Raw genomic sequence first — 21,804 nt, 5'->3', positions numbered from 1 at the left:
ATCGCCAAATACCGGTCATAAGACATGATGGCCAGTAACCATGTTTCTGTCGCTCCTAAAGAGCTGAAGAAAAAGAATTGAGTAACGCACCCCTGAACTGAAATTGATCTGTCCATTGATAGAAAACTGGCTGTCATTCTGGGCACAGTAATTGTGGTACTACAAGTCTCCAGGCAGGACAAGCTCCCCAGGAAGAAGTACATTGGGGTGTGAAGGTGCTCATCAGCCCAAACAAGCATCATTATCAGAAGGTTCCCAACAACTGTGAAAAGGTAGATGACCAGGAATACCAAGAAGAGCAATATCTGCAGCTCAGGCAGATCTCCGAAACCCAGAAGGACAAACTCTGTGACAGTTGATTGATTTCCATGCTGTGACTTGACCATGATTTTCATACAGCAAGCATGATATGAACTGTAAAATATAATCAGGATGATATGTTATTTTTCCTGCAGGGATGTTAACAAGTTCTAATCTCAGGACTGCTGGGCATCTTCTACCATGGAGTGAACTACATGCTTGTTAAGTGTCCTGCATGTATTTAGAAGAAACATTCCTGAACAAGCATTTCTAACAAGAGCAAAACAAGTGCAAGAGTACTGTAAAAAAACACTTCCTCCCCTGAAATTTTATTTATTATAAATCGTGATCCATAATTCACCATTGTTGCAGAATGAGCCAATAACTCCATGTAGGAAAGGAAAAAGAGGTCCACTTTAAATTGCAGTGAGGCCTAGGCTAACTCAGTTCTAAATAAACAGACAACATGTCCTGCTTGAAAAAGGCAGTTAAGAATGTACACAATATTTTCAAAGTAAGTACCCTAGAATTTGGAAGACAAAAACGATACACCGTCAAGTAAATATTAAGACCTGCATCCTCAGAACCAGTCAATTACAAAAACAACTTTGTTCATAGTTACATGTCTTGTATCTCTTCCATATGCTGACCTCCCCTGTAACAGAACCACCCAGTTCTGGTCTAATGAAACACATTAAACATTATTATCCTTCCCTGCCTGCAGCCTCCCCCATCCCTGTTATGCCCCCTCCCCAACTCTGTTCTGCCCTCCCACCACCCTCCCCACCTCTCCCAATTTCTTACCTGCTCTGGTGAGCTCAGCGATGGCATGGGGAAGGCAGAGACCTTCCCGCCAGCATTCCCAGCAGCGCGCAAACTTGCCTGCTGTTGGAACCCCTTTTACAACAGGCGTTGACTGTTTTACAATAGTCAGCGCTGTTGTAGGAAATTCACCTCCAGCAATGAGGGAAAGATTGACAGGCAGAAATGTATTTATTTTTTGCCTGTCAGCCCAATCTTTCCCTCATTTCCAGAAAAGGGAATTTTTTACCATCCCTTCCCATGCCATGTTTCAACCAAGATAACAGAGAAAAACAAAAGGCTATAACAGTGTTTCTCAACCAGTTGGTATGTGTACCACCAGTGGTACTTGAGGTGATGTCTGGTGGTACTCGTGGGACTCTGGACACCTGCTGCCCTGCAACAAGACCAGCAATGCAATATAACAAACAGGGGTAGGAGGCTCAAAAGCATGCTTTTCCATGCTCAAAATAGCCCTCCAGTTCACCCTGAACCTCTTACTGGTGCTTATCATGTTGCATCTGGCCTTCCAACCCAGGAGTAACTAGCAATGATGTCATCACCAATTACTTTCAGTGGTTCTTCCAGTGGTACTTCATATAGGTGGATCATATGTAATGGTACAGTGGAGGACAAACATTGAGAAACACTGGACTGTAACATTTGACATCTACTTCAATATCTGTTGATTCACCAAATTTAATGTAAACCTCTAATCTAGCACAACAGTCCTAGAATTATTTATTTATTTTATATCCCACTTCTGAATAGGCATCAAAAGCAGCTTACAAATATAAAAAAACAGTTCAATGTGTTAAAAAAAACATAAAGGGGGCAGGGTTTGTGGTCTGGAGGCTGAGCCAGCGCCTTGCCTGAAGAAGCTGAGCAGGTTCAGCCTGGGTTCTCAACCTGGGAGGGAGGCTGGAAAGCTGCTGTTGGACCTCAGTCCTCGCAAAGGCACTGTGAAAGAGTGTGGAAAAAGGGGGGTGGAATTAACAGTGCAGTAGCACAGAACCTTGGAGGGCTCCCAGGGGAACTGCTAAATAGATGTGCTTTCCTAAGGACCTCAACAATGAGGTACTCTTCATTGCCAAGAAGAAGGAACAAAGGCTGAGAACTTGAACGGGGCTGTCTCTTGAGACGGTGGTTTCAGAGATATATGGTTGGCAACCTTCAGTCTTGAAAGACTATGGTATAAGTCTACAGTACCTGGTATTCCCAGGCAGTCTCCCATCCAAGTACTAACCAGGCCTGACCCTGCTTAGCTTCTGAGATCAGACGAGATCAGGCATGTGCCGGGTAACAGAGATAACCCCCCGATATTGCTCTGTGCTGGATCACATTGTATCCCGGAGGCCATCTTCGGAGACGATTCGGACAGCTGAGGACTCCTTCCCCCCCATGGCCTAGATAAAACATGAAAGCGAATAATCCTTTAATTGAGAGTAACCAGTTCATTAAAAGGCTATAAAAAGAACTGCAATCAAGAGGTCGGAAGGAGGGAAAGATAACTTTAAGATTATTTACGTTGGCTTGAAGCCACCCAGAGGGGAAAAGAGTGAACCTGGATTTAAAGAAGCCCCTGCTGGAGTAGGTTTTTTTTTTTCCTTTTTTGTAATAAGGGTGACTGGAAGAAAAGGTGAAAAACAAGACAAGATAAATAAGGGAAGATAAAGGATCACCCTGTTGGAATGGTATGCATGGAAAAGAAATAAACAACTAATCTTTAAAGGCTGGAATAACTTTCACTTTCATTTTTGTCACAAAAGGGTTGACTCAGGCCTGAACAATTAAAGATATACTAACTTAATTTGACAGTGTTATTGACTTGAATTGGATTACTGACCCACCCCTTTGGGATATAAAAACTTCAAGGTTACCCTTGACAAGAAGGAATGAAAGATAATAAGACTTGGATGACTCTTTAACTGTTGGAACAATTTGACATTGGTGTTGAAGTGGATTATTGACTTACTCCTTTTAGATATAAAACTTGGGAATTAGCCTTACAAGAAGGTGAAGCAAGACAATGAGACTTGGTTGATTCTTTAATTGTTGGACCATTTGTTTTTTATAGCCAGAGCTATATTGGCTTGATTTGATATTGATAAAAATGACATCAAAAAATTTAAAGGATGTTAGCGAAAGCCAGACCTCATTAATGGATATGTTATTATTATTATTAACAGTATTTATATACCGCTTTTCAACTAAAAGTTCACAAAGCGGTTTACAGAGAAAAATCAAATAACTAAATGGCTCCCTGTCCCAAAAGGGCTCACAATCTAAAAAGATGCAAATGAATACCAGCAGACAGCCACTAGAACAGACAGTGCTGGGGTGAGGTGGGCCAGTTACTCTCCCCCTGCTAAAAAAAAGGAGCACCCACTTGAAAAAGTGCCTCTTACCCAATTAGCAGGAGTATGTTGCAGGAATTCAGAAATGAAATGAAGGGTTGGAAAACTATCTGAACAAATAAAGCAAATAAATGCCTTCCTGACAAACAGACAAAGAAAAGTATGGAGGGGATGGAAAAAAGAATGGATCAAATGTCAACTTTGGAGATTTTTGTAATGAGACAGGACATGGAAAAAGCAGTATTTATTATTAGAACTCTGAATTTTCAGGAAGAAAAAAGAGGGAACTCTCAGAGAAAGAGAGAGTAAAAAAAAGAAAGAGAGAAGAAGAAGGATCTTTGAATTAAATCCAAAAAGAATAGAATGGAGAAAATGGAAGAAGAAAAGAGAGGGATCAAGAAATATAAGAGAGTTAAGAAGAAGAAGAAGAAAGAATGGGAGGAGCAGTGGGAGGAGCAAGAAGGAAAATACCAACAATACAGAGAACAAAGAAAGTACTAAGACAGAGAGTGAAAATGGCTGAACAATAAGTGGAAATTTTCTTTGTAGATATTAATGGACTGAATTCTCCTCAGAAGTGAGGAGTATTCCATTAATTATATCAAATCAAAGCAGATGTAAATGAAAATAAATTTGGAACACAAATATTAAGATAACTAAAGTGGTATTAAGATAACTAAAGCTGCCCTGGGTCCCTTTAGAAAGAAGGGCGGGATAGAAATAAAGTTTTATTATTATTTTATTTATTAAAGCAGTATCTTCTAAAGATAATTTATATAAAATGTTTTATAGATGCTATTAAATTCCAGAGAAAATAGTAAAAATGTACCCTGGGTCATCAAATAACTGTTGGATGCAAAGAGATGGAGGGAACTTTTTATTATCTGTGGTGGATATGCGGAAAAGCAAAGAAATATTGGAAAATGATATGTAAACTGTTAAAAGAGATATTGACTTGTGTAGTACCATTCGAACTGGAAATATTCCTCTTAAATGTGACATCAGAAATTGAAGACCAATATAAGAAACATTTTATTGTACATACCAGTATAGCAGCAAGAATATTCTATGTGCAAAATTTGAAGCCTTTTTATGACTGGATAAAAAATTTTTAGTTTAACAATATTGACTGTTTAGTTAAATCATTAATTAGTATAATGACAAATATGATAATTTTGTATTGATGACTATTTTTCTTTTCAGTTGTTGTTGATTTCTCTTTTGGATTAAGACATGTTGTAATCTATGGCCAATACCCTCATGTGTAACCTGTGTAGTCCCATTTTCCTTACCTGTATCTGTAATAAATAAATAAACTTTGCACCGGGGAAAAAATGAAAGAGTGTGGAAAATATGGAATGTGAGGAGCAGCTAGAGATAGACAACATCTTGAGAACTGACTGAGGGTGATATGAAAAACTTGGACAGTGCAGTGTGTGTCCTGGACAATGGCTACACTTGTATAGAAACATGCAGTGAAATTGAGGGTTCTGTGACTTCCAACCACTTGTGAAAGGAAGTCACAGAACTTTCCAATACTTGTAAAAACCCCAGTTGAAAAAATGGGGGTTTATCACTTCTCTGCCTATGTAAACTGCCTTGAATCAATGTAAAAACAGAGAAAGGCAGTAAGGGCCCAATCCTATCCAATTTTCTAGTGACAGTGCAGCTGTGCCAATGGGGCATGCACTGTATCCTGTGGTGGGAGGCATTCACAGAGGCCTCCTCAAGGTATGGGAACATTTGTTCTTTTACCTCAGGGCTGCACTGTGGTTTCACTGGTGTTAGAAAGTTGGATTGGATTGGGCCCTAATTAAGGGTGCAATCCTAACCAACTTTCCAGCACTGAGCTAAGGGCAATGCAACTCTGAGGTAAGGGAACATTGCCTTACCTTGAGGAGACTTCCATGACTCTCCCCCAACTGAAGGATGCAGCACATGCCCCACTGGCACAGCTATGCCAGTGCTGCAAAATTGGTTAGGATTGCACCCTTAGAGCCCATTCCTATCCAACGTTCCAGCTCCGGTGCAGCCGCAGTGCAGCTCTGAGGTAAGGGAACAAATGTTCCCATACCTTGAGGAGGCCTATGTGACTGTCCCCCCACTGCAGGATGCTGCACACACCCCATTGGTATTGCTGCACTGGCCCTGGAAAATTGGATAGGATTGGGCTCTCAGTAGGTAAGTAAGTAAATAAATAAATAAATAAAATTCACAATTTTAAATGTATATTTCTACATTTACTAGCAGAAAACCCTATCAACTACTAGTACAGCTTTATTAAGTTTTTCATTTCCTTTCCAGTTTGGATGGTGCCTTTCATGATACCTGGTAACTGATGCATCATCTTCTGTGTTGCTTCTCTACTGGCAACTGCTGGAAATCCAGATTTGGTTGGTTCAGGGATCATCACTCTGAGCTGCCGAATAATCCTGGGCTTGAAAACATCCCACCTCTTTTTGAATTTCAGGCCCCAATACAAAGGCACAATTACAGTCAGAGAGCTAAGTTTTCATGTTTACTTTCCATCATTCTCCTATCGCTTACCATTTCAGTGCTGCTGTATGTAGCCTTTCTTAAAAGAGAAGACTGAAGTTTCCTATCATTCCTTCTAAAAAGCATCTCCTTTGTTTAACTCACCTCTCAAACCCTCAGGAAGTCCTGCTCCATTGGGTGACTCCACTGTTTGTTTCAGGACAAAAGAAAACACAACAACAACAAGGGTGTTGGGGGATTCAAATACCAATGGGAGCTCAGTAGTTTTACTGCTAAATTCCCTTGCTGGCACCCTGATTCAATGGCTGAGAAACCATGATGCTAAACCTAAACATGTACAATTGCTCCAAATGAGCTGTAAGTAGAGGTGTTTCAAAAGAGTGTTATTTACTTTACTTAGAGGTAATCCCATTGTGTTCAATAAAACTTAGCGCCTGATCCTATGTACCCAGCACTGACCCTCCATCAGCAGTGAGTGTCACAAACATGCTGTAAGGCACTCCTGCAAGATTCACCACCAGGTCAGCGCTGGTACCAGCTCAGTGCCTGTCCATGCTGAGCTAGCAATGGCCGGGGGCCCATCACATGTCACCATGTCACCTGGAGCTTGTGGTGGCTCCAGATGGCAGAGAGGTGAGTGGGGGCAGGGGGGCATTCCGGGTCAGGGGGAGGGTGGGGGAAAAGTGGGGCAGGGAGGGGGCAGGGTGGAAGGGAGTAGGACTGGTGGAGTGCTGCTCTGCTGAATCCTAACCCCTATGTCGGATCTCAAGGCCGCTTTGTGCCAGCTAAATAGTTGGCACAGAGTTGAATAGCCTCATTGCAGGGTCTGCTCCCTTCTGCCAAGGAGCCACCGGCAGCTGCCCGGCATGCTCAGGATGCAGCAGTAGCCATTTTGGGCAGCTCAGGATTGGGCTATTAATCTTACTGTTTTGCCAGATTCCCAGTCCAACCTCCACCTGGAGAATTATGCCCAATTTCAGCTAATTAGCTCCCCTTCTTCCTCAAAAATGACCCTAGTTCTGCCCTGCAGCACTGCTGGACCCCACCACCAGGGTAGCTCACCTGTTCCACCTGCAGAGGTCCTCCTTCCTCCCCTCTCCTGCCAGCAGCTCCTCCCACCACTACAGCAGCACATTGGTCCTCCACAGGTCTTGGGCATGGCAGCCAAACACCAATCTTAGTGTCTCCAGTAGTCTGTTCCAGAAGTCTCCAAAGTCAATTTACCAATCAGTCCAGCCACAGTTCCAGTAGTCCATTAGCTATTAGTTCCTCAGTCCATTGATCCAGTCTACAGTCTCCCCTTCCTCAAGCTTTCCTCCTTCTGCTTCCCAGGGCCTAGGAGAGGGGGGTAATTTGTACCCAGGCCCAGGGTCAGAAAGGGGGCCCAGGAACCAAAGGAGGGGGCCCAGAAAGTTCCTGGGACTTGAAATTTTCCTACCTCACCTGAACTCGCTGCCAGTGCATAATGCTGGGGCACAACCACGTGCATGCAGTGTTAATTGCTGCTGTAAGCCATACACACCAGGCCTAGGAAAGCATCCATGACCCTCCTTAATATAGTGTCAAATCTAGGAGAAAACTGGCCTGTAGCTCTTTGTCTTGTGGATCCCATAACCATGAAGGAGTGTATAGAAGCTCAGGGACCAAACTGTGGGGCTACAGCTACTGCAGAAGTTCATTTTGATCCATTCTAGTGTGAGCCTAAATATGATGATACTAATTCTGTGCAATTGATTTTCTGTGTTTCAAAAATTTTAGAGAGACTTAGGAATGTGTTTGGTTCTCCTTATTACTTTATCTATCTGCCAATGCCGCTTGTTCAGGTAGATCTGGGCTCTGCAATATGAAACCTAGTAGATCTGAGCTCCGAAGACTATTGGGAAGACCCTTTGGGAAGGGGCCCAGAAGAAACTTTGTACACCCTGCAAAAATTTCTCGCATAGGGCCTGCTGCTACCCACACCAAATGCTCCCTTCATCAGGTGCTTTTATGCCTGAGGGGTCATCGTTTTTCAGGCATGGACCCCATTTTTCCACGATCGCACTCATCCTCTTCCAGTCAACTCTGTTGATTCTACACAGTTTCCTTGCATGACCAGCACTGCTCCTGCATGTCCAAAGAGTGCCTAGTGAAAATTTTTGTTTTGGACCTATTTTTTCAATGACCCCAGTGTCATAGTTTTTCTGGCCTGAACCCCATTTTTCCTTGATCGCCCTCATCCCAATCAACTCTGTTGATGCTCCAGAGTCTCCTTGGGTGACCAGCACTGCTCCGGCATGTCCAAAGTGTGTCTAGGGAAAAAAAAAATTTCAAACTAGTTTTTTGATGACCCCAGGTTATCGTTTTTCTGGCCTGAACCCCATTTTTCCACGATCGCCCTCATCCTCTCCCAATCAACTCTGTTGATGATCCAGAGTTTCCTTGGGTGATCAGCACTGCTCCTTCATGTCCTAAGGATGCGTATGGGAAAAAAAATTTGGAACTTTTTTTTTTATGACCCTGGGGTCATCATTTTTCTGGCCTGAACCCCATTTTTTCACGATTGCCCTCATCCTCTCTGAATCAATTCTGCTGATGCTCCCCAGTTTCCTTTGGTGACCAGCACTGCTCCTGCATGTCAAAAGGGTGCGTAGAGAAGAAAAAAAAAATTTGGGACATATTTTTTTGATGACCCCAGGGTCATCGTTTTTCTGGCCTGAAACCCATTTTTTCTCAATCACCCTCATCCTCTCCCAGTCAACTCTGTTGATACTCCAGAGTATCCTTAGGTGACGAGCACAGCTTTTGCATGTTCAAAGGGTGCCTAGGGGAAAAAAATTTCTGTGACCTATTTTTGTGATGAGCGCGGGTTCCTCATTTTTCTGGCCTGAACCTCAATTTTCCACGATCGCCCTCATCCTCTCCCAATCAACTCTGTTCATGCTCCAGAGTTTCCTTGGATGACCAGCACTGGTTCTGCATGTTCAAATTGTACCCAGGGAAAATTATTTTTTTTCAACCAAATTTTTTGATGACTCCGGGGTCATCCTTTTTCGGGCCTGAACCTCAGTTTTCCACGATCGACCTTATCCTCACCCAATAAACTCTGTTGATGCTCCAGAGTTCCCTTGGGAAAGCAGCACTGCTCCTGCTTGTCCAAAGTGTGCCTAGTAAAAAAAAAAATTTGGGACCTATTTTTTCGATGACTCCAGGGTCATCGTTTTTTTAGCCTGACCCCCATTTGTCCTCGATCACCCTCATCCTTTCACAATCATCTCTTTTGATGCTCCAGAGTTTCCTTGCTTGACCAGCACTGCTCCTGCATGTCCAAAGAGTGCCTAGTGAAAACTTTTGTTTTGGACCTATTTTTTTGATGACCCCGGGGTCATCGTTTTTCTGGCCTGAACCCCATTTTTCCATGATCGCCCTCACCCTTCCCCAATCAACTCTGTTGAGGCTCCAGAGTTTCCTTGGGTGACAAGCACTGCTCCTGCATGTCCAAACAGTGCCTAGTGAAAAATTTTTCAATGCAGATAGTTTTTCTGGCCTGACCCCCATTTTTCCACGATCACCCTCATCCTCTCCCAATCAACTTTGTTGAGGCTCCAGAGTTTCCTTGGGTGACCAGCAATGCTCCTGCATGTCCAAAGAGTGCCTAGTGAAAATTTTTGTTTTGGACCTATTTTTTCGATGACCCTGGGGTCATCGTTTTTCTGAGCTGAACCCCATTTTTCCACGATCGCACTTATCCTCCCCCAATCAGCTATGTACATGCTCCAGAGTTCTTTGGCTGACCAGCACTGCTCCTTCACATCCTAAGGGTGCATAGGGGAAAAAAAATTTTTGACCTTTTTTTTTAATGCCCCCAGGGTCATCATTTTTCTGGCCTGAATCTCAATTTTGCACGATCGCCCTCATCCTCTCCCAATCAACTCTGTTGCTGCTCCAAAGTTTCTTTGAGTGAACAGCACTGCTGCTGTTTGTCTAAATTGTGCCTTGGGGAAAAAAATTTTGAACCTATTTTTTCGATGACCCTGGGTTCATCGTTTTTCTGGGCTGAACCCCATTTTTCCACAATTGCACACATCCTCTCCCATCAACTCTTGAGTCTCCAGCGTTACCTTGGGTGTCCGGCATTCCTTTTGCATGTCCAAAGTGTGCCTAGGTGAAAATTGTATTTTCTTCCAATTTTTTTCAATTATCTTGGGGTCATCATTTTTCGGGCCTGAAACCCATTTTTCCTTGATCGCCTTCAACCTGTCCTAAGTATCTCTGTGGATGCCCCACTGTTTCCTTGAGTTACCCACATGTCTCCTGCATCTCCAAAATTTCCCCCATCATGCCTTCATTTGCTGAGATTGTCACCATTCCAAGAGGGTTAAATAGGGAACAGAGGAAGCAAGACCAGTTCCTGTTACCCAGATAATAATAATAATAATAATAATAATAATAATAATAATAATAATAATAATAATAATAATAATAATATATCATCTTTCTTTTCATTAGATTGCTCTTCTGACTATTCAAGGCAGTTTACATAGGCAGGCTTTACGAAATCTTCCTAGGAATTTTTACTATTATATGTTATATTTTCCTAGGGTGCCTCATTCCACATGGAGTCCTTCTCAGTTTTTTCTCTTTCTGGCTGCATTCACCTACCCCACATAGATGATGGCATTCCTTTACTCTCGCCAGTCATCTTTTGCTTCTCTCATCAGCTGAGATGACTGATCTCATCAGTGTTTTATGCAGCTCTTGGCTACTTCCTGTTTTGAACTGCGTTCCCAGCTGTCTTTGGGCTTCATAGGTGGCAGCTCTACCACTCAGTCAGACTTCCTGCCCAGATGACCTACCTCTGGTCTAATAGCATGCCAATCAAACAATCAAAATTATATTCATGACACAGTCATTAATAAATTATTAATATCTAGCTAAAAAAATAATCAGGAAAATTACCCCAGGCACAATATACAAGAAACTGCCATATCCCATAGCAAGTCTGATATCCCAAGCGAGTCCATCAGGTTTCATCAGCTATGAGTCAAGGTTTTGACTGCTTCCTAAACTGAAAGGGATGAGTTCAAATGAATCCCCACAAAAATGGTCAATTTACTGCAAACACGTTTGAGGGCTTGGTGAACTTCTTTGTTTCTCAAACTATAGATCAGGGGATTAATCATGGGAACCAGGACTGTGTAGAAGACAGAGAAGAATTTATGTAGCTCTCTTAGGGTGAGGGTGTCTGGCAACATGTAAACAAAGATGATTGAACTATAAAAAATGCAAACCACTGTGAGATGAGAGGAGCAGGTCAAAAAGGCCTTTTGCCTCCCAATGGTGGATGGAATTTTCAAAATTGTGACAATGATACAAAGATAGGATATGATGGTTAGCAGAAATGGCATGGCTGTGAACAGAAAGCTAAAGCCAAAGGAGGTAAAGTCCAGTGGGGTAGTATCACTGCAGGAGAGTTTTGCTACTGGAATAAAGTCACAGAAGTAATGGTCGATCTTGTTGTGGCCACAGAAATGTAATTTGGACATCTGAAATGCCAATACACATGTACATGCAAAAGCACTGACCCATACTCCTATCACCAGCTGGAAGCAGCATTTCATATTCATGTTGGTTGCATAATGCAAAGGTTTACATATTGCCAAATACCGATCATAAGACATGATTGCCAGTAACCACATTTCTGTACCCAGTAAAGTGCTGAAGAAGAAGAATTGAGTCACACAACCCTGAATCGAAATAGTTCTGTCCATTGAGAGGAAATTGATCATCATTCTGGGCACAATGTTTGTAGTACCACAAGTCTCCAGGCAGGACAGGTTAGCAAGAAAGAAGTACATTGGGGTGTGGAGGTGCTCATCAGTCCAAACTAGCAATGTTATAAGAAGGTTCCCAGCCACAGTCACAACATAGATGACCAGGAATGCCAAGAAGAGGACTATCTGCAGTTCAGTCAGATCTCCGAAACCCAGAAGGATGAACTCTGTAATAGTTGATTGATTTCCGTCCTGTAATGTTACCATTATTTTCATCCAGTAAGCCTGGTATGAACTATAAAATATAAACAGAATAACTTGTTATTTTTCATGCAGGAATGTTAACAAGTTCTAATGCTAAATTTTTCTGATTGGTCTTCTATAATGGAGTGCACCTGAATCAAGATCCATGTTAGATCACCCTGCATATACTATGTGAACTGAAAAGAAACAAGTTCCATGAGTTCTACATAAACCTGCGCTAACTAAGCATGCAACATGTGCTGGTTGAAAAAGGCAGTACAGGGGATGTACAGGATATTTTCAAAGTACCCTGGCAGTTTGAAGACAAAAGTATTCAGATACTGAGGCAGTGCCAATTATACAATTAAGACGTGCAACCTCGGAAACTGCCAATTACAAAAATGTCTTTGTATGTGGTAACATGCTTTGTACCGGTTCCATATCTACCGCCTATCTCTGCAGTAGAGATGAGCAAGCCACCCAGTTCTCCACTGGAATGAGATACATTAATCCTTATTAACTCACAAGAAGTCCCATTAAATAAAATGGAATGTAGTCATAACTCTCTATGGAATTGGATGCAACTCCATATTTTAAGAAACAACTAGCACTATACCCAAAATATTAATCCACAAATGAATATACAAAAAAGTGTCATTGCCCATGCATGTTACTTAAGTCTCATTGATTTCAAAAGAGATTACTCAGGATTCACTTTCTTCCGATACAACAGTATGTCTCAGTTTTCCAAATAAAAACCAAATTTGAATAAAATTATAAGAAAAGCCTGCTGGATCAATTCAATGATTCATCTTGTCCAGTATCCAGTTTCTTACAGTGACCACCAGCTATCTCTGGGAAGCCCATCAGCAGGAGAGAAAGACAAACTCCTCTCCCACCATTGCTCCTCCCCAACTGGTATTCTAAATATCAAAATGAAGCAGAAAATGAATACATTTGCAGGCAAAGAAATGGTTTTGTCAGTCCCCCTCCCCTAATTTTCAACTGATAGTTCAGAGATAAAAGACAGGCTATAGTGTTTGACACCTACTTCAAGCATCTGTTGATCTGTTAAATTTAATGTACCTTTCTCATCTAACCCAATGCAGCAGATTCCTACTTCGGTTCTGATAAGTTTTTGATTTCCAGTTTTGATGGAGCCTCTCATGATACCTTACATCATCTTTCCTTCTGTATCGCTTCTTTAGTGGCAATTGCTGGAAATCCAGATGTAGTCCTTTCATCATTCCATCATGTCATAACGGTGTCATCACTCTGAGCTGCTGCATAGTTGTGCGCTTGAATACTTCTCACCTCTTTTTGGATCTCAGGCCCATTTCATGCAATCATTCTCCTGTCCTTCACAATCTCCATTCTGCTGAAAGTCTCTCCATATTTAACCTTTCTAACGGAGAGGATTGGTGTTTCCACTCACTCATTCTATAGAGCATCTCCTTTGTTTAACTAGCCTCTCAGACTCACAGGAATTCCTGCCCCATTGGGTGACTCCACTCTCTGGTTGAATAGAACCCAAGAGTGCTGTGCATTCAAATACCAAAGGGAGCGCCATTGTTTTACTGTTGAATTTCCTTGTTCAGTTTCTTGCTGGGAACCTGAGTTGATGGATAAAGAACTATGAAGCTCAGTCTAAACATGTGCGGTGCACTCATTCATTTGTATTGAGCACAAAAGCTGCGCCTGGGGCTGAGGAATTCAAAAGGGGATGCTAGAAAAAGAAGAGTCCCAACCAATGCAACGTCAAAGGCAAACCAAACTTTACTATGTCAAAAAGGCACAGAAACAGTATCGAACATAACAAAACCCCCTGGGTTTCCCTTTAGGAACCAATACCTAAACTGGCCTACTCAGATAAATACCTCCTAGATCTCCTCAGACTGGGACCTCTCTCTCTGGACCTCCCTATCAGTTGGGTAAGTTATAACTCTCTGATGATGGAATGCTCAGGCCAACTAACTGCTCAGTAGCTGCCATTTGATCAGTTCTCATTCTGGTCCTCATAATAGTTAACCTTTTAATCTCTGAACTTCATAACACTTGCTTCTATTAAATATCCATGACAGCTCTCTGATGCTTTTTCATCCTCAAGCACTGACAATTAACTATTGCAGTGATTTTCAACCTTTTTTGTCTCATGGCACACAACCAAGGTACTAAAATTGTCAATGTACACCATCAGATTTTTTGGACAATTGACAAGGCACACATCCCTGAATTTGTTGTTGTTCAGTCGTTAAGTCGTGTCCGACTCTTCATGACCCCTTGGACCACAGCATACCAGGCCCCTCTGTCTACCACTAATTTCCGGAGTGTGTCCAAATTCATGTTCATTGACAGTCCCTCAATGGTCCTACTAATAAATGACCCTTCCCCAAATTTCTGGGCACACCACTGCTGCTATTTTTTTTTAAACTGACCAGTCACATGATACAGCTATTTTTTTTTAACTGACTAGTCACATGATACATTTACAGCCCAATCCTATCTGTGTGAAGTGATGCCAACACAGACTCCACTTCATGCTATTACTTACAGAGAGGGAATTAAAATAATTCTGTACTTACCTGTTATATTCTGCCCTAACGTGTTGCTAGACCTCAATAGGTCCAAAGATTTGGTAGATCTCAATAAAGGGAATAAAATGAAATTCCTCTTGCAGGTAAGCGACTCAAGGTCCCACATGGCTGAGAAAGTGAGATAAAAAGTAAAACAACAGGGCACAGCTTGCAATTTGCGCACATTCCAAGCAAAGTTACAAAACTGCTTGGCCAATAAGACAGCTGGGAGAAAGGTTTGCGCACCTCCTGCATGATCAGCTCATGCAGAGAGCATGATGGAAAAAGTACTACATAAAGCGTGTTGCTTTCGGGTAAAGGGGCATTACTTTGAATATGACTTAGTGCTGCTTTGTATAAAATACTCATTGCCCCAGATATTGGGGCTGTTGTCTGATCTGAAGCTTTGTCTCTGAGGAGCCGATGAAGGCCTCAATAAACTTGTGCTTTGCTTTCCACAACAGTGTTGTCATTTGTCTCTGCACCACACCGGGCAACTGAACCACTGTTTCATTCGGATCTGGGTCTATCCTTATGGTACCAGGCAACATATCTACCTCACCATGCCATGGTCCCCAACTTGGGACAGTCCCCAACAGTGTGGCAGTTTTTTGGCTGGTGCAAGTGGGCCGAAGGATGTCAAGGCCAGGAAGGGAGCATCAGCAGTGCTACCCCTGCCAATATCTGCCCCCTACCCTCCCTCAGTATGCCCCCAGCTGGCCCCAATCCTGCCCCAACCCTTCTCCTTCTCACCTTGGTCATCCCCCTTCCACCCACTGCCCAATCTGCTGCCAACATATCCGCCCCTGTGGTGCGTGGATGTCCCAGTTTTGCTCACTGTCACTGCAGCTGCCATGCCAGCAGACTGTGCCTTCCAGCAACTGAGCATGAATTCCATCAGCAGGCCACCAGGTAGGATTGGACTGTTAGTATAACTAGTGATCTGGACCTTTGGGTTAAACCAGGTGAGACACAAGATGCTTACCACTTCCTTGTCAGATATTTCTCAAGTACAGCTGCTGAGGGGGGGAATGACAATCTTGACTGGGACCACAGCAAAGTCACTCTGCCTAACATCACAATCCCCATTGAGGTCAATCCCCTCACAAAATCCTGTCTCATTTGATCCAGACAAATATGTACATATTTCAAGTTGTTCAGAGAATCAGTGCCATCGGGAAGCTGTTTTTGTACTCTGTAATTATCCAAATCACTGTTATTTTCTTTCTTCCATAGTTGGTCATAAAAATAGAGATTCATGTTAAAAACATTAGTGGTTTTATTTTGAACTGCTGCACAGAACTGGGAGATTGCTTCGTGGAACAGCAGGGATTAATCAGGCATCCCTTCTTTAGTTCACCCGCAGAGACAAAGCAGAATCTCTCTGTACATAAATTCTGTTTCTGTATGGCTCCTGAGTGCCATTCTAGCAAGGGGCATACCATAGAGTAAGCATAGCAGGGATTGCCCTTCAGAATGCCAGCCTGCAGCTGCAACCAGATTAGACACACATGTGCAGCCCGATTGTTGTTGCCACTGCTCTTGTTGTTGTTGCTTCTCCCTTCTCTTGTCTGTTGGACAGATACAAACAATGAATGTAATTTTGAAAAAAGAGGTAAAAATAATTTATATAAGTCAGGAGATACTATAATTGGTGGGGTCCTATCTCTTATACGAGTGAATACATTTCAAATCAACTTTCAGAGACCACCAGATATGGAGCTAGACACTTTTATGTAAGTTCTTTATTATTTCATAGCTGCAATACTTGCACCGGATGAGACAAGGGTTTCTAACAATGGCATGGGGGTGTGTGTGTGAGAATTTCAATAGGAACTCTTTGTACTTGCCATACATGTGGATTTCTGCAACTCGAGAAAGGGGCTTTACTTTTTCACAAGTCCTGTTTTGTTATCCAATTTTCAAAATGGAGGTAGGTAAAGCTTGACTCAGAACTGTGGCATTATGAAAAACTGGGGCTGATCAAGGCGAAAAACTGCGACTTCCTGCAGTAATCTTTTTTTTTTCCTTTGAAGAACTTTATTATTTACAATATTGAACTAACACAAAATTTTAAAAGTCTTCCACTTTGCTCTACTACAGTCTTACAAACATACATCATAATAATATCTTTCTTTATAATATTTAATACAATAAAAATAATAAACTTAATATTAGATCTCTTTTATGTCCGTCTCTTCTATTCAGTCTCCAAACCCACAGGTATATAATTCATTACAATCTGAGCTTTGCAGGTATATAATTCATTACAATCTGAGCTTTGAGTCTGTTTTCTTTTCTCTAATTAAAGCTGTCAACTTTGCCATCTCTGCCAGCTCCAGCATCTTTGTCAGCCAATCTTTTATTGTTGGTATACTGGAGCACTTCCATTTCTGCGCATAAAGTATCCTTGCTGCCGTTATCATGTACAGCAATAATACCCCATGTTCTCTTTTCAATTGGTTGTCCATCAAACCCAACATGAAAAACTCCGGCTTCCACTATATATTAATCTTCAAAATTTTCTGCACCTGCGAATGAATTTGTGTCCAAATTTTTTTTGCAAATTTGTAGGACCACCACATATGAAAAAATGATCCCTCCTGGTGTTCACATTTACAACGTCCCATTGTGTTATACATTTTAACCAATTTCATGGGAGACAAATACCAACTGTACATCATCTTATAGAAATTTTCCCTAAGATTAAATATTAAGATTAAATATTTAAAGTAAATTTCAAACCTCTTGTCCACAAACCCATCCAGTGATCCATTGAGATATTGTAACCAAAATTCTGAGTCCATTTTATCTTGCAGTTTTTTACTTGTTCTTTTTTCATTTCAAGTTTTAATAAGAGTTTATAAATTTTAGTGATGATTTAGACATCATTTAGACATAATTCCCTTTCAAATTCTGATTTGTGTTGTTCAGTGCCAAAGGTTCTTTTGTCTGTTCTAAACCTTTCCTGAATTTGCAAGTAATGAAACCACTTGCACACATATCCTTCATCTAATATTTCCTCTCTTGATTTTAACATACTTTCTCCCTGGGAAAATGTTATCACATCCTGATAAGTCAACCAATTATGTGTGGTTATAATTTCTTTTCTAAGTAGAGCTTCTTGTGGTGATAACCACAATGGAGTTTTTGGGCAAAATCTAACTTTATATTTATTCCAAATTCTCAAAATGGCACGCCTAACAGAGTGGTTATTAAACTCTGCATTAATCTTAGCTTTGTCATACTACGTATACCCATGCCAGCCAAACCTCAAACCATGTCCTTCCAATTCCAGTAATCTTCTGTTTCTCAATGTTACCCATTCCTTCATCCAAGTTAGACAACAAGCAGTGAAGTATAATTTTAAATCAGGTAATCCCAACCCTCCTCTCTCTTTGGCATCCTGTAGAATTTTATATTTAACTCGTGGCTTTTTCCCTTGCCGGATAAATTTGGATAAATCTTTTTGCCATTGTTTAAATGGTATATCAGATGTTAAAACAGGAATTGTCTGGAACAGGAATAGCATTCTTGGTAGACCATTCATCTTAATTGTTGCTCTTCTTCCCATAATCGAGCGTTGAACTTTATCCCACCTTTCTAAATCTTTTTTTTATTTCACTCCATAGCTTAACACAGTTATTTTGAAACAGCCTGCAATTCTTGTTTGTCAAAATGATACCCAAATACTTTACCTTCTTTTCAGTCTTAAAACCTGTTTTATTTGACAATTTTAACTGATCTTGTATTGGCATATTTTTAGTTAAGATTTTAGTTTTCTCATTATTAATCCTAAATCCAGCAACTTCTCCAAATTCCTTAAATTTGGCCATTTTGTCAATCCCTTTTATTAGGTCTTCCAATTTCAACACCAAATCATCTGCAAATGTTCTCAACTTATACTCTTCTTTCTTAATCTTTATACCCTGAATTCTATTATCTTGTCTTATATCCCTGTTCAATATTTCCAGGGCAAGAATAAATAACAAAGGTGATAATGGGCAACCTTGTCTTGTGCCTCTTTGTATTCTACATGGTTTTGTCAATTCCCCATTAACTATTATCTGAGCTGTTTGCGCACTATAAATTGATTTCACCCATTTTATAACACTTTCTCCAAAGCCCATAGCTTCCAAAATTTTAAAAATAAAAAACCAGTTCAGATTGTCAAAGGTTTTCTGTGCATCTAAGAATATCAGTGCCGCTTGCAGAATTCTCAATATGTTTCTCCATATATTCCAGTGTATCCAACACAGCTCTAATGTTGTCTCTCAATTGTCTTTTTGGTAAGAATCCACTTTGATCTTCATGAATAATGTCTTGCAAAACTATCTTAAATCAGCTAATATTGTTGTAAACAGCTTATAATCATTATTTAATAATGACATCAGTCTATAATTTTGTGGTAGAGTTGGATCTTGACCTTCCTTAGGTATTAATGTTATATTTGCATTTCTCCAAGTTTTGGGCATCTGTCCTGCACTTAAAATGGAATTCATCGTTTCCTGCAAAGGATATAAGAGCTCCTTCTCAAAAGTCTTGTAGTATATGCTCGGGAGTCCATCTGGGCCTGGTACCTTTCCTAATTTAAACTTTTTTATAGCTTCTTCCAATTCCTTTACTGTTATGGGACCGTTCATGATTTGCCTGTGCTCTTCTGATATCCTAGGTAACTTTTGCTTCCCAATGTATTCATCTATTTTTTCAGAAGGTACCTTATATCCTTTATATAAATTTGAGTAATAATGTTGGAATGCTTTTTTTATTGCCATATTTTCTGTTAGAGTCAAATCACCCTCCTTTATTTTCAGTATAGTCTTCTTTTCTCTTTCGTAATTTATAAGCCAACCATCTCCCTGGTTTGTTTGCAAATTCAAATGACCTTTGTTTCAAATAATTCAATTTAATTTCCATTTCTCTTACTGTTAACATAGATAACTGTTGCTGCAAAACTTTAGTTTGTTGTATGACATTTGCATTCCCTAAGGATCTCTCTAGTTCTTCTTCCTTTCTTTTTATCTCCTGTAAAATATTTTGAATTTTGTCTTGCCTCTTTCTCTTTAATTGAAAGTTATGTTGCATGAAACATCCTCTAATAAAAGCTTTACTAGCATCCCAGACCATTCTTGGATGTTTTCCCTGGCCCAAATTATCTTCAAAAAATTCAATCAATTTCTTTTTACAACCTTGAATAATAACTGGGTTTTGTAACAAGGCTTCATTTAGTCGCCATCTGTAAGTATTAACTGTTCTCCTATATTTCATCATTACTGGATTATGGTCTGAAAGGCTCTTTGGAGGGATATCCACTTTACTGACCTTAGTAGCTAAATTTCTAGACATCAAAATCATATCTATTCTTGAGAAAGACTTATGCCTCTCAGAGAAGAACGTGTATTCCCTTGAGTCACCATTCTTCTGTCTCCAGATATCTACTAATGCCAAATTGTCCATTAAATCAAAAAAAATGGGAGGCAATTTGCCCTGCTAATTTTTCATATTTCTTTCTGATTTCCTATCCGTCTGTGGTAGTATTACTCCATTCCAATCACCCAACAAACACCAGTTCTCATAAGGCAACTCTATAAGCTTAAGCATAAGTTGTTTATAAAACTTCTTTTTATCCTCATTAGGTGCATACACCCCCAACACCATAATTTTGGAACCATTTATAATTACTTGTACTCCCACATATCTACCTGAATCATCTGACATTACAAGCTCTGGTTTAAGGTGTGACTTAATATATAAAACAAATCCATTTTTCTTTTTATCATTTGGTGATATAAACTCCTCCCCTAAGGATTTATAAACCAAGTATTTTGTGTCCTTTTTCATTATGTGTGTTTCTTGTATACATGTGATGTCATTCTTTAATTTCTTCAAATAATAAAATATCTTTTTCCTTTTCTGGAGGGAATTTACCCCATTGACATTTCATGTTAACCATTTATAATCCATTTGCAAAACTTGGTGCTTCCGTTTCCTCTATATTTTGCAGTTCTTTCAGTTCCCTTCCCTCTCTTTCCAAAAAGTCTCTCATCTTCTGGATGGAATTCAACTTAAACCTTTGGCCTTTAAACATAAATGACACTCCTTCTGGAACTTCCCATCAAAAGGAAATCCTTTTATTTTTCAGCTTTAACACCAAGAGGGGAATAGTCTTTCGTCTTGCATAAAATCCTGGTAGGTATTTCTTTTAAAACCATTTATCTACGCCTTCCACCTTCATTTTTGTAGAAAAGTGTTTTTGAAGAACTCGATCTCTTACTGTCCTTTTAACAAAATAGACCCCCATGTTCCTTGGGAGTTCTTGGGTTCTAGCAACTGCAGAGTTTATTCTATAAATTCTATCAATTTCCTTTTCCATAACTTCCTCTTCACATTCCAAAAAAGTTGCCAGATTTTTAATAATTTTTATTATGATATCCTCCTCTGTCTCAGGAATAGATCTGACCCTTAAACAATGTTCTTTATTTCTCAGTCCCAGTATGTCTAACTTATCCAATTCTCTAGACATAGTTTCTGTTTTATTATCCAAAGCTTCTACTTTGCCTCTAATTCGTTTAACTTCCCCAGATGCTTGTTTTAGGGAATACCTCCATGAGCGCCTAGGATCCAGCGGAGCTCAGCTCGGCGGATCCGCCTCTCCCCTGCCCCCTGGAACACCCCTGACCATGCCTCCCCCCTTCCCAGAATGCCTCCCCCATGCCCCCGACCACGCCCCCATTCCCTGTTCTGCAACACGGCGGTCGCAGGCACTGCCAAGCCGTGGAACACGGGTGCCCGCCGGACGGTGGCTCAGTGCTGGCCAGAGCTGAGCCACCTACAGTGGGAGCCCAGCGGTAAGCCCCGCAAACATCCCTTATGGCACGTTTGTGACTGTGGTCCGCGCCGTGGAGGTGCGGCACGAACCACAGGATTGGGCCCTAAGACTCTTATCCATTATATTCAGTCTCTCATCCATTTTTTTTTTCAAACTTCACCATCCTGCAGCTCACTTCCTCCATTTTATCCAAAAGCTTCTGTAATATCTCAGAATCCGCCATTGTTTCAGGTGTTGAATCCACTGAAGTTTTTCTAGTTGTCTTCTTCATATTAAAACAAACTTTCAAAAGCCTTCACCAAGATAGCAACTGAAGGTCAAATATTTCTGGCTGTTTTCCCAGAGCTGTAATTTCACTCTTATCTCAGCTGTACCAATTAAATTCAAAAGACCAAGCAAAAGTCCAATTCTGCAGGACTCACAGGGTAAATCAAATCCTTTTGTATTTTTGT

At 40.8% G+C, this 21,804-nt stretch overlaps 1 protein-coding gene across 1 annotated transcript in view; it reads left to right on the top strand.

The window, feature by feature from the left end:
- The window catches only part of LOC136652364 (vomeronasal type-2 receptor 26-like), a 36,745-nt gene that overhangs the window by 355 nt on the left and 14,586 nt on the right, over positions 1-21,804 (top strand). The window contains exon 2 of the mRNA XM_066629301.1: positions 20,160-20,259. Within this exon, the coding sequence (XP_066485398.1) occupies positions 20,160-20,259 (100 nt within the window). The remainder of the gene's footprint in view (positions 1-20,159; positions 20,260-21,804) is intronic.

The sequence above is a fragment of the Tiliqua scincoides genome, chromosome 5 (assembly GCF_035046505.1).
Source record: "Tiliqua scincoides isolate rTilSci1 chromosome 5, rTilSci1.hap2, whole genome shotgun sequence".
NCBI classification, from domain to species: Eukaryota; Metazoa; Chordata; class Lepidosauria; order Squamata; family Scincidae; genus Tiliqua; species Tiliqua scincoides.
Note: the sequence above shows the minus strand (reverse complement) of the source record. Positions and strands in the feature narration are given on the sequence as shown.